Source organism: Macaca mulatta, chromosome 5 (genome assembly GCF_049350105.2).
Source record: "Macaca mulatta isolate MMU2019108-1 chromosome 5, T2T-MMU8v2.0, whole genome shotgun sequence".
In the NCBI taxonomy this organism is placed as follows: Eukaryota; Metazoa; Chordata; class Mammalia; order Primates; family Cercopithecidae; genus Macaca; species Macaca mulatta.
In genome coordinates this window covers 38,261,572-38,274,340 of record NC_133410.1, presented here as the reverse complement: position 1 = coordinate 38,274,340, position 12,769 = coordinate 38,261,572, and the positions used below count along the sequence as shown (strand labels likewise).

At 42.0% G+C, this 12,769-nt stretch overlaps 1 protein-coding gene across 8 annotated transcripts in view; it reads right to left on the bottom strand.

The window, feature by feature from the left end:
• Positions 1-11,715, bottom strand: part of KLHL5 (kelch like family member 5) — a 77,534-nt gene extending 65,819 nt beyond the window's left edge. For 5 of the 8 annotated variants that reach the window (XR_001444743.3, XR_013417819.1, XM_028848395.2 and 2 more), the window contains exons 1-2: positions 11,416-11,715; positions 1,712-1,858 (exon numbers count right to left, since the gene is read on the bottom strand). Coding sequence is in view for 3 of the 8 variants with exons in the window: in XM_028848395.2 (XP_028704228.2) it covers positions 1,712-1,770 (59 nt within the window). In the remaining 5 variants the exon portion in view is untranslated. The remainder of the gene's footprint in view (positions 1-1,711; positions 1,859-11,415) is intronic. The other 3 variants (XR_013417818.1, XM_078003236.1, XM_015138205.3) reach the window with 1 other exon arrangement.
• Between the last annotated feature and the right edge of the window lie 1,054 nt (positions 11,716-12,769).

Sequence of the window (12,769 nt, the reverse complement as noted above, 5' to 3'; positions counted from 1 at the left end):
GCAGTGGCTCATGCCTTAAAAGTGTTAAATTTAAGTAAATGCTAAATTTCATGGCATAAAGGCATTAATGTTTAAGCTTACTTCTTATTTTTTATGAAGAAAATATCAGAAATATAAGAACTACAAATCAAGAAGATTAAAAAAAATCCCAGCACCCCTGAGGGTGGATCGCTTGAGGTCAGGAATTCGAGACCAGCCGGGCCAACATGGTGAAACTCTGTCTCTACAAAAATACAAAAATTAGCTGGATACAGTGACGTATGTCTGTAGTTCCAGCTACTCAGGAGGCTGAGGCAGGAGGATCACTTGAACCTGGGAGGTGGAGGTTGCAGTGAACCAAGACCGTGCCATCACACGGTCGCCCGGGCAACAGGGCGAGACTGACACACACACACACACACACACACACACATAAAATTTAAATTCAGTTGCATTATACCAAGAGATCTGGCTCTACAAATCACATGGTAGACTGAAAACTAGGCAGTCAAGAACTTTGATATATGCTCAAAACTGAAGATGACTTCATGGTAAAAGCCATATAATATAGAGATTTTATTTCTTTGTGTATCCTAAATAAATCACTGTAATATATATCTATAAGTATACATTTATGAGAGAAGATCAAGATGAAAAAGATCAAGGCAAGAAAAGTAAATGAAGTAAACTTTAAGCTTTAAACTAAACTATGCCCCTTTACCATATCACTTACAATGCAGGAACTGACATTAAATTTAAAAATTATAATACAGCATGATGAAGCTACACACAGAATGCATAGGATAAGCTAAGATAGCAAGGCAAGCTTAGACAGCTGCAGAGGTCAAAGATTGATTTCCAGTCAACCTGGAACTCCGAGTACAGTGAAAGCCCCCTTTTCAGATGAAACCTACAGTTGGTCCACTAAAGAAAAAAGTCAATAATCATAAAAATAATATATACATTCCCTTAAAGATGTTCTTTTAACTTGAACATATACATGCACATTCATTTGTAAATCTTTTTATATAGGGTTAATACCACATATTTGATAGGGGTCTCCTACTGAGTTTGGGTCCTTTTTCTTGCATAAGTCATACCCATAATGATCCATCATCTATGATTTCCACTTACAGTTTCTATAAATGGAAACAGAACTTAAAAGCACTTCTGAAAGAATATGAATACAGAATCCATTAGACCAGTGGTCTGTCCACCATAGGAAAACTTGTGCCAGACTGTAAATTAATGCATTGCTTTCTTCAACGAGAAAGTCTCACCATGAAAACAAAATATCTGCTGAACCCGTGTGCATCAGTTTGCCTAATGTAGTTAATTAATATTCTAATGTGCGCTCCTTATATCCTTGAGGACCCCTAATAGTCTGAAGACCAGGTAGCTGGTTGATGGCCCTTGACAGGCACTGCTTTAGACTTTGATGACTTCTTCCCTAGTCTCTTACAATTATCTAGCCTTTATCCAACTTGATAGAATTTTTTAAATAACTCATTTACAGAGAGGCATCGCAAAGCATTCAACTTAATTTTCACAGGAAGAATGATCTTTTCTTTACATTTTCATCAATTTATATGTTTACTAATGTTTTATAATTACTATAACAAGTATAATTGTTAAAAACAGGTTTGTGAATAAACAGAACCAACTTCTGGTAAGTACTCAATTCAACGAGTAAGCAGAGATGTACAGGTCAGCTACGGAGCTGCCTACTTACCCATGAGTGTTCAGTTGGCCTGTGGTATCAGTAAGTACACTTGACAGAAGAGTGTGCATCAGGTTAGAGCTACAAGTCAGTTCAGAAGTAGTTGGTGGAGAGTCCTTCTGCTGTTATTTTCCCACATTATCACTTATTAATGGTAGCCTAAGTGACACAGCAGAAAGAGTCTGAGTCAATAGCTAAGCCACTCACCAGCTAGCTGTATAATTTGGGCAAACCATTTCACCTCTTTTGTCTTCAGTTTTCTCTTCAGTAATAGGATTAAGTGGCACATCTAAGTATTGAGTAATGGTCAGGATTTGTAGCAGCAGCTACTATCTCTTAAGTGCCCAAATGAGCACAATAATATATAAAATACTTTAGACTGAGTGGGGCATTTTGCTGTCAGAAACACTCCGTCAAACAGGGGTCATTCCTGCCCCCAGCCTGCCACTCCTTATAGACGAAGATATTGAAGTAAGATTAATTAACCTGACTTAATACCTGTATCTGGTGAGTGGCAGGGTCCAGGATGGACTCTAAAAACCATATACTTTCGAATACACCACACTGCTTCTTCCTTTCAAAACAAGAAGTATTCTCATTCACTACTCACAAACACCTTGTGGGGCAGGTAGAGTAGTTGTGAAAATGAGGAAGTAGATTGAGAGTATAGTTGACTTGGACAAGGATAGATGTCTAGTAGAGAGTAGCAGAGCAGACAAATTCTTTGCTGATAATATCTGACCAAACTAAAAGCAAGTAAGACACAGAAGTGGGGGAAAAACAGAGTACTTAAGGAACACATGATTTCTTATATAACAAAATATTCAGTTCATCATAACTGCAGTTAAACGCCAAATGACATTTATTCACCAAGTACAAGTGCCTCACAGATTTCTCCCTACTTAGCACCCTCCCAATTTCTGCTGCTGTTTCTTACAAAGTATTGGCCTATAGTAACATCAAAAGAATCGTTTTATTCCACAACTACCTATCAGTACTGACACCTGGTAGTAAAGCAAGGGACATTTTAAAACTCAGCTAAATTAACATTATGTAGCCTTTATTTAAGCTCACCTGTAAAAGTTATTACGGTTGATACTACTATGGTATAACAAAATCATTACTTTTGAAAATAGTCCTTTGGCTTGATGACTGGTAAAAAACAAGGTTCCCTTGCTATCCACTCCTTAGATTTTTGTCAATGTAAGTATATATTTGCTGTGCACAAGGATGAAAACTGTAATATCATTTAAAAAATGATGGAAAACCACTGCTAAATTCTTGCCTGATCCATTATGGTTGGCATGTGCTGAGACACCCAATTATCTTATGTGCCATAAAAAGTAACGATCTGGATAACCACAAATTTGTCTTTTACTGACTTCAACCAAATCCAGAAGTGCTTCAACCAAATCCAAAGATATGTGTTTCACCACATAGCTTTATGGTGATGGAGGTTAAAAAAAATTTTAATCAATCAGTACTCTCCAGTCACAAGTATCATCAATTAAAGTTGCCTGTGCTCTCTGAACACATAATAAGCCAATCACAGATCAACTTGATTCTGCTGTAGGACCAATCCAGATTTTATAAATTATATATTTTTGTTAGAACAGCATAAGTCAGGTAGGGAAAGGGTAGTAATGGGCAGCATGAGCAATAAAGAGGAGAAAATGTGAAGCACTGTTTCTCAATTGCTCATAATTAGAAATGGTTAATCACTACAAATGTTAATTAAACCAGTTAAGCATTAAACTGCCTAGCTTGCCCTAAAACTAGACCCAAAGAAAAGCCACCAATAACCTGTTCAATAATTTAACTTCAGCAAAAAGCAAAAGGAGGATGTTAGTGGTCAAATGGAGATTAGTGGAGATCAGTCGAGGCTAGAATTTCTTGGTGTTAATCATGCATTAGATTAAATCCAATGTTCTTAGGAGGCACTTCAGAGTAGTCCTCCCAAACTCCAATGGGGGGAAGGAGATGACAAATAAATTTAGGACAAACTGATTCAGGCCGCTCCAAAGAACCATGCGGAAACCAGGCGAGCAATTCTAAACTCCTGTGGAGCAGAGATTTGAGTATTCCTGTTTCCTGCTTATCAAAGAAATAGCTCCCCAAAGAAAGGCAAATATTAAGTAGAAATGAACTAACCAACCTCAAGTCTAAATCCTCTGCTATTCTCCACGCTATCGCCAAAGTAGCCTTCTAAAGTGCAATTCTTGACTACATCACTCTACTTAAAATGTTTTTCTTTGTTTGTTTTCGATCAGCTACAAGATAAATAAAAGCTAAGATCTTTAGCATGGAATTCAGGATTTTTAATGATCTAGTAGTCTTGCCTGCCTTTCCAGGCTCACCTTCCTCTCAACTTATTTCACTTCCTTCATCATAAAAAGGAGTAAATGGGCCGGGTGTGGTGGCTCACGCCTGTGATCCCAGCACTTTCGGAGGCTGAGGGGGGGGGGGTGGATCACGAGGTCAGGAGTTCAAGACCAGGCTGGCCAATAGTGAAACCCCATCTCTAGTAAAAATACAAAAAATTAGCTGGGTGTGGTAGTGGGTGTCTGTAATCCCAGCTACCTGGGAGGCTGAGGCAGGAGTATCACTTGAACCTGAGAGGCAGAGGTTGTAGTGAGCCAAGATTGCATTACCACACTCCAGCCCAGGTGATAGAGCGAGTCTCCATCTCAGTAATAATAATAATAATAATAATAATAAATTTAAAAAGAGTAGAAACACACTACATCAAAATAAGCAAAAGAAATATTATGGAATACTTCTTAATGAAAGGCACTGCAGATAATACAAGTATGAGTAGAGTTAAGCTTCAGTTAACCCTTTTGGCTCTGTTTCCTGGCATCTGTAAAACTAGGTACCTCAACTATGTTACTAGATAACACTACTTATAGTAAAAATGATCCCTGTGATTAAATTTGCATCAAGACTCAGGAACCATAAATGAACCATAAATACCTCATAAGGAAGCTATAGCTTTGACTTCCCTGTGATGGCTCTTTTAATTAGCATAGCTTTTACAGAAGAACCCTGGAAACTCAGTCTATGGAGTTTGTGTTAGAGTTACTGGCTCCTGTGGGATGTGTTTTGTTTTGTTTTGTTTTGTTTTTAAGCTAAGGCAGCTCCTGCACCACCTAGCGTGAGCTTCCTCTGAGGTGCTGCCCAGATGGCTATGAGCTGCCTTCGTGGACTGCTGTGAAAATCACTCCCACTGAGGAACATTTGATGCTGCCCTGCTGGCAAGCTATGATTCCTGTCTGATAGCCTTCTGAGTAAACAAGCTTTCTGAACTTGAAGTTTAGTTAAATCCAAGAAAACCCCTTCATTTGCACAGCAACAAGTGTCTAAGAGTCTTAATATGACATTCCAGACATTCTTCAGTCTAAACCTAATCTCATATACAGCTTTTACTCATCTTTTTTTTTTTTTTTTCCTGGGAAATCCTCTTCAGGTAACATATACCACCTCCCCATAGTTAATCTCTTCAGCCACTGCTGAGGTGAAGCTATAGATATTTTTCAACCATGAAGGAGATATCGCATAGTGTGAAAATGCAAGGGAACTATGCTAGTGAAGCTAAGTAAACAAGTCTAACAGAAAATGATAGAAATATATTGAGAATAAAGTTAGATTAAATTGGTGAAGAGATATGGTAATAGCACATTAAAATGTAAAATGTCCAGATAAAGAGTGTCTACGAGACCAGTTTGGATGGAAGAAAAGAGCAGAGCTAGGTAGTATATTACATATGCCCTTCTTCCTACATTATTACCCATGAGGAGAGGCCAGGGAGCCCTGTATCAGGATCAAAGCAGATGACTTGTAAGAGACAATTCAGTCAATCCTTACCCTCGGAGAGGAAGAAGGGATGGATGAAAGGATTACAACGGAGATGGCATTTGCCAGTGTTCAGGGAGGGAATATCATAGTTACTTAAGTCAGATCCAGTTATACCTTCTTATCCTGATTATCATAATCAGCCTGTTCCACTAGAATTTGCAAGCTGATGTTAATTGTGTAGAACTTTTCATGGCACCTTGTTTCTTTGATTGAAAGCTATTATAACTGCCTCTTTCTCTACTATAAAGTTGTCAATTACGCTAATTTGTTATACTTTAAGAGTCAACTGCATTATTTCCTTAGTGGTTAAGAGCTTACGAAGACAATGCACTTAAAAATTTTTAGATCGCCTAAAATTGCTAAAGCCTCTAGTTTCAAGTTCATAAACTCTTAGATTAAAACACCCAGTAACAGCAAAATAGAGAAAAATCAGTCAACAGAGAAGAAGAAAGAAATACAAGTGCAGAAAGAGACACTAGCAAGAAATCATATAGACCTGGAGAGAGAGAAAGTAGCCCTAGCTCCTAGCTTTCTGTTATTGGTGCCAGTTGCTTTTGAGGCCCAGCTGCACTTCTCGCCCTTGGCCTCTGATATAAACTATATTCCTTTTCTAACACGACATTCTTTTTGCTTATGCTAATTTAAGTAATATTGTTTAATTTGTCATGAAATACTCCTTAAGTCCAAAAAGGCAGAGAGGAACAAAGTATAACAGTTTATATATTTAGTATTTTTCACTATTTTATATATGTGTGTATACACATCATTTACACACTGTAAATGACGCCTTAAAGAGAAAGGGAGAGAGAACTCAAGTATAGTTATTTTCTATTGCGATTGTAAACTCCCCATTTATTTATTTATTTATTTATTTTCGAGATGGAGTCTCTGTCGCCCAGGATGAAGTGCAGTGGCGTGATGTCCGCTTACCGCAACCTCTGCTTCCCAGGTTCAAGCGATTCTCCTGCCTCAGCCTCCAGAGTAGCTGGGATTACAGGCGTGCACCATGATGCCCAGCTAGTTTCTTTTGCATTTTTTGTAGAGATGTGGTTTCACCATTTTGGTCAGGCTGCTATCAAACTTCTGACCTCAGGTGATCCGCCCACCTCAGCCTACCAAAGTGCTGGGATTAAAAGCATGAGCCACCACGCCCGACCCCCATTTATCTTTTTATCCTCACAGGCCTAACACAGTGCCTTATACTATTTATTTATTTATTTATTTATTTATTTTTGAGACAAGGTCTTGCTGTTCCGTAGGCTGGAGTGCAGTGGCCTGACCATGGCTCACTGCAGTGTCAACCTCCCAGGCTCAAATGATCAATCATCCCACCTCCCTACCCCCGCCCCCATGGAAGCTGGGACTGGAGGCACATGCCACTACACCTAGCTAATTTTATTTATTTTTTGTAGACACAGGGTCTCGCTATGTTGTCCAGACGGGTCTCAAAATTCCTGGACTGAAGAATCCTCCCGCCTTGGCCTCCCAAAGTGCTGGGATTGCACAGTCTTGAGCCACTACACCTGGACCCTTATACACATTTAACAAATGTTTATTGAATGGACATACAATTTAAAAAGAATGAAATTCATTTGGCCAAAATAACAAACCTAATCGTGGAGTTTTCAAAAGCATTTCATTTCAAACTAATAAAAGATGTTCTTTATAATTCTCATTAGCATAATTCTGATTAAACACACTCACATACACAAAGAAATGCTGTTTTCTATTTTCTAAATAGAATACCGTACTGACATAATTTGGGTTTTGATTTATTTAGATTCTGTGTTAGCTCATGGGACTCTGAAGCCTTTTTAGTAGTCATTAAGACCGTTCACAGACTATTCCAGTTCTCCTCTTTCTGGGCACATGGTAGAAATGCATTTCCCCATCTCTTTGAAGTTGGGGGTAGTCAAGTGACTTTTGGCCAATGAAATAGCAGTGGAAGTTACCTGTGTCACTTCCAGACAGAAGCCCTGAAGAGCCAATGTACACCGGGTGCAGTGGCTCATGCCTGTAATCCCAGCATTTTGGGAGGCTGAGGCAGGTGGATCACGAGGTCAGGAGTTGGAGATCAGGCTGGACAACATGGTGAAACCCCATCTCTACAACAAATACAAAAATTAGCCAGGCACAGTGGCGGGCACCTGTAATCCCAGCTACTCGGGAGGCTGAGGCAGGAGAATCGCTTGAAACTAGAAGGCAGAGGTTGCAGTGAGCTGAGATCATGCCATTGAACTCCAGCCTGGGCAATAAGAGTGAAACTCCGTCTCACAAAAAAAAAAAAAAAAAAAAAGAAAGAAAAGAGCCAATGTAAAATCACCACATCCTTTTCCCTGTCCTAACAACTGTGGAAGCACGTGCTGAAATATAGCCTCCGATAGCCTGAGACTGACCATTTGTAATGGAGTTCCCTTGCTGACCTGCTTCAGCATGTAGTATAACAGAAAAAAAATCTTCGCTGTTTAAAATCAATAGGATATGTGAGAGTTCTTTTGTTACCACAGCATAATCTATCCTGCCTGGTATACTCAACAAACCCCTTTCTCATAAATGGAATGAGGCAATGAATAGCTCTGGCCCTCTAGTTTCAGAATGGTATCATTTTGTATAGCACTATCATTTAGAGAATACTTTTGAATGGAAGTGCCCCTCATTATCCAAACTCATCATCCGAACACAGGAACTGAACGGATTCTCATAAATTTTTGGATCAACACCTCATTCTCTCAACTCTCTGTACCTGCCATCTCAAACTCTGGAACCAAATACATTTGGATAGGTGCCATTCCTTGCCTTCCATACTCTGCACTCAGGAATGGAATAAATTTAGACAGTGAAGAATTCTTGATATATTATTTCATTTGCACTCTGCTGTTTTTCTACTACCCAGTACCCAGTAGATTCTCGTTTATTCCATAAATGAATTTATGTACTGTCATCATTCTAATTTTACAAATAAGGCAATAGATTCAGGGAGGTTCATCGACTTGCTGGAAACAATCCTGCACATTCAGTAGTGACACAATCCCAGAGTTTCTGGCTTCAAATCTTCGCTCTTTCCACGCTGTACTGTGCTTTCTTAGGTTTCTCATAGCTATGGAATGCTTATGATTTGATAGTAAATTAACAGTACAAATAGTGTTTGTGATAAAAAAAAAAAAAAGTCAATCACATATTTACATCCAAGAATAAAGTCATTCCTCAAGGACTTCAACTTGCCTATACCTAGTCTAAGTCATAGACACTAAGTACAGAACAAGAAGGTGCCCTAGAGGTCCTTCAACAGGCAACTTGCAGAACAATGAAGGAATGTGAAAGAATTGGGAGAAAGTAGCGTTCTCCTTTGCTATACAGTATGTTAAAATCCTGACTTTTAAATTATCTTCACTTTGGACCTTACCAAATTGGCTAACCTCAACTCTTTGCTTTCCAATTCTCATTGAACCTCAGTCGTAAGAAATACTAACGAAGAACTGCCTGAAGAATAGATAATTCATCTTTTTTTATTTTTATTTTTTGAGATGGAGTCTTACTCTGTTGCCCAGGCTGGAGTGCAGTGGCACCAACTCAGCTCACTACAACCTCCACCTCTTGGGTTCAAGCGATTCTCCTCCTTCAGCCTCCTGAGTAGCTGGAACGACAGGTATGTGCCACCACACCTGGCTAATTTTTGTATTTTTAGTAGAGACAGGATTTAACCGTGTTGGCCAGGGTGGTCTTGATCCTGACCTCAAGTGATCCACCTGCCTTGGCCTCCCAAAGTGCTGGGATTACAGGCGTGAGCCACTGTGCCCAGCTAATTCATCCATTTTTATAGGTTCAGTGGTCCTCAGTTTGTGTTATATAGTCAAATAGATTTGGAAAAGATTACAAAATACATCCCTCTTTAAAATAGCAACCTGAACATTAGTATAATAAATCTCTAAGAAATTCTGTAGTAAAACCAATTTTCTAATCTAGTTATCTCAAACTTACTTGAGCTCAGAATCTTGTTGCAAGAAAGGAAATATTTTCTCATTCCTTAGAACAGTTTGGGAAATACTGTTCTAGATCATTCTAAAAGTTATAAATGGATCAAGTAACTCCACTCCTTCAGAAAACTTATGAACAGTTTTATTACTCTCCTGTATTGAAAAACACTGTTGTGCAAAATTCACTATTTTCCTTAGGGGTATTTTAAAGATATTGTCAACTGCATCCCATATCTCCTTTTTTTATTAGGGCCCATGGGGAAAATATGCCTCTCAGGCCTCATTACTGGAAAACGCCTTGCTTAGGGCAGAACTGGTTTGTTTCTAATCTTGGAATTAGAAACAAATGAAACTTTGTTATTTTATTTTATTTTTATTTATCTTTTTGAGCAGGGGTCTCACTATGTTGCCCAGGCTGGTCTTGAACTCCTGAGCTCAAGTGATCTGCTCGCCATGGCCTCCCAAAGTGCTGGAATCAGAGGCGTGAGTCACCGCGCCCAACCAAAACAGGCTGAAACTTATGTTGTTCCTTTTTCTCTTTTTACCTAGCTCCCAGGAAGCCCAAGGCCCAAACTGTGACTCATCTCTAGCACAGGATCTTTTAAACAGGAACTTGGTATTATCTTTTTTCTTGACTTTGTATTCTTCTTTTCCTGCTCTACCTCAATTTTTCCATTTAGTTTGTTTTATCCTATGGTACTACATGGTCCCCAGATTGCTTCAAATATATAGTTTCTGGAACTACCTATTGTACATATTGCATCTTCTTACAATTTCATGTTGATTCCGCCCTCCCCGCCCAACTACCCAACAATGTCAGCGTATTCATCTTTGTGTAAAAGTATTCACATAAGTCATAACAAGCCAATAGGACATACACATTCACAATGCAGTCAAATCTGTAAATGCTGAAAACCAGAAGAAAAAAAAAAAAAGAAAAAAGGAAAAAAAAAAGGTCATGATTGTTTTTTTGCCGCCAGAGGTCTAATAACCAAAAAGAGTTATTAAACTATTTCCTAACAGGAAGGAGAATCAACATTTATTTAGCACCAGCAGATGCCAGGTACATAACAGCAGCTCCATTTTTCAAAGCAAGCAGGAGGGGCATCTGCACATCTAACCTCTGGAAGAAGACACCAGAAACAGAATATTGGCGGGGGTGCAGGGGTGGGTGGGGAGCCTGTCTGTCCCTTTTGCACCTTTTGAATTCTGTGAACTTGACTACTAAAGAATAATTTAAAAAATGAAATGAAGAGATAAAAAACCAGTAAAGTAATGCTTTACTCTTTGACACAGCAAACTTTTTCCGCCAGCTTCTGATCCCAGAGCATGCACTGAAATAAATGCCTAAATGGAAAAGTTTCACCAGACACGCCGGAAAATGAAGTCCTCGTCTTATTCTCCACACTCCGGGGGCGAGGCTATTATTTAAAAGAAAAGCTTAAAAACTTAGGTCAAAATTGCCTGCAAGTAATCAGGAGAGGAAAAAAAAATCCGAAATGGTTTCCAGTTTGTTTTATTGGCAGAAACAGTCCGGGAAAGCAGCAACGTGTGCACCGCAGTCCGCTCCTGACCGCCGGCCACCAGCGCCGCGTCCACAACTTTCCACAACTCCAGGGCGGCCCGGGCGCCGGCTCCAGCGCTCGGGGATGTGCAGCGGGGAGGCCGGGCCGGGGTTCGAACCCCGGGTGCCGTGTGGGGAGGCCCCCGCTCGGTCCAGCCCCTCCGAATCGGAGGGCCTCGCAGCCGCCTCCTGGCGGGGGCAGCGTCTTCGCGCCCAGCGCGCTCGGGGCGGCCGCGGCTGGGCGTGAGAGTCGCGTGGGGGCGGGGAGCGGGCCCTGCCCGGAGCGGCCCCCTCCCCGACGCCGAGGAGGAAGTCGCACTTACCGCGTCGGGCTCCGGAGGCGGCCGGGGGTCACCGCGGGCCAGGCCGGCCAGGCGGGAGGAGCGGGGGAGGCGGGGGCCGGGGCCGGCGAGCTGAGGTGTGGGATGCTCGGCCCCTCGCGCGCCCCTGGCCCCGTCCGGGCAGCCTCACCCCCGGCGCCTACCGGCCCGGTGCGAGCCACTCCCGCTCCGTCAGGCGGCGCCAGGCCAGGGGTTCAGAGTACCCCCGCGGCCCCGAGGGGGCGGGCGAGTAGGTGGGGGTCGGAGACCGGTTAGCCAGTCAGTCCCGGCGCGGCGCAGGCTGCTGCCCGCCCCGCCCCCTCCCGCCAGGCCCCGCCCCGCCCCCTCCCGCCAGGCCCCGCCCCCTCGCCGGGACGCGCGCCCAGAGAGACCGCGGCAGTCATTTCCCCACCGGGGGTTTCTTTGCTCTCCTGCGCGGCGTGGGGACGGCCCGAGCCGGGGAAGGGGTTGGGGGAAGGGGAGCGTCTGTGGCGAGACGAGCTAGTGGGGGAAGGGGACGTCAGACTGGGCGGGGCTATGGCGAGGAGGGGGCGTGGCGTAGCGGACCTGACAAAGATTCTGGTTGTTCCCCGCCCCTTGAAACTGGGGTTAGGAGAATTCCTGGGGGTGGAAGTTAGGAAGAGGTCCCTCTGCAGGGCTGGAAGGCCGTGAGAGAGGCGGCCTCTGTCATCTCAGAGTTTAGAGGGAACTCACCAAGACTCGTCTCCGTTCTCCAGCCTCAGTAACCATTCCCCTTGCAATAATCTGATAATTATTGTGCTCTAGGTGGTGGGTTTGTGGCATCGCAAATATGATCCTCAGCACTATGACCATAATCATTGTTTTCCAGTGGTGGAATAATAAGAATCTGAAAAAGTAGGTTCTTTATTCAGTCCTCTACCCAACATTGAACTCCTATATGCTAGGCTGTGAGAATAACAACTAATTTATTTGGCACCTTATGAAAACACTAAAGTACTTTACATGTTAATTCACCATCAGGTTTGAGCAAAACAGCTATGGTCCCTGCCCCCAGTAGCTCATGATGCATTAGGAAGGGAGGGATTTCCGTACTTTGTCTCTGAGTGATGTGTAAACCAAATGCCCATCTGCTTTTGGTTCTTAAAGTAATGCCTATGTTCATTATTCGTAGATTAGTGTTTGCTACTCTGAGTTAGCTGTATGCTCTCCGTCCGTGATGGTTGAATGTGGTCATTCCCCGCAAATGACATTTGTTCAGGAGATCTTCAGTTTGTCTCCATAATAAAAAAACCCAATGCAAGCAAAGCAAGTGGTCCAGAAGACTGATAATCAAATAACATAACCAAATTGTGGTAGCAGCCTGGGGTGGCTGGGA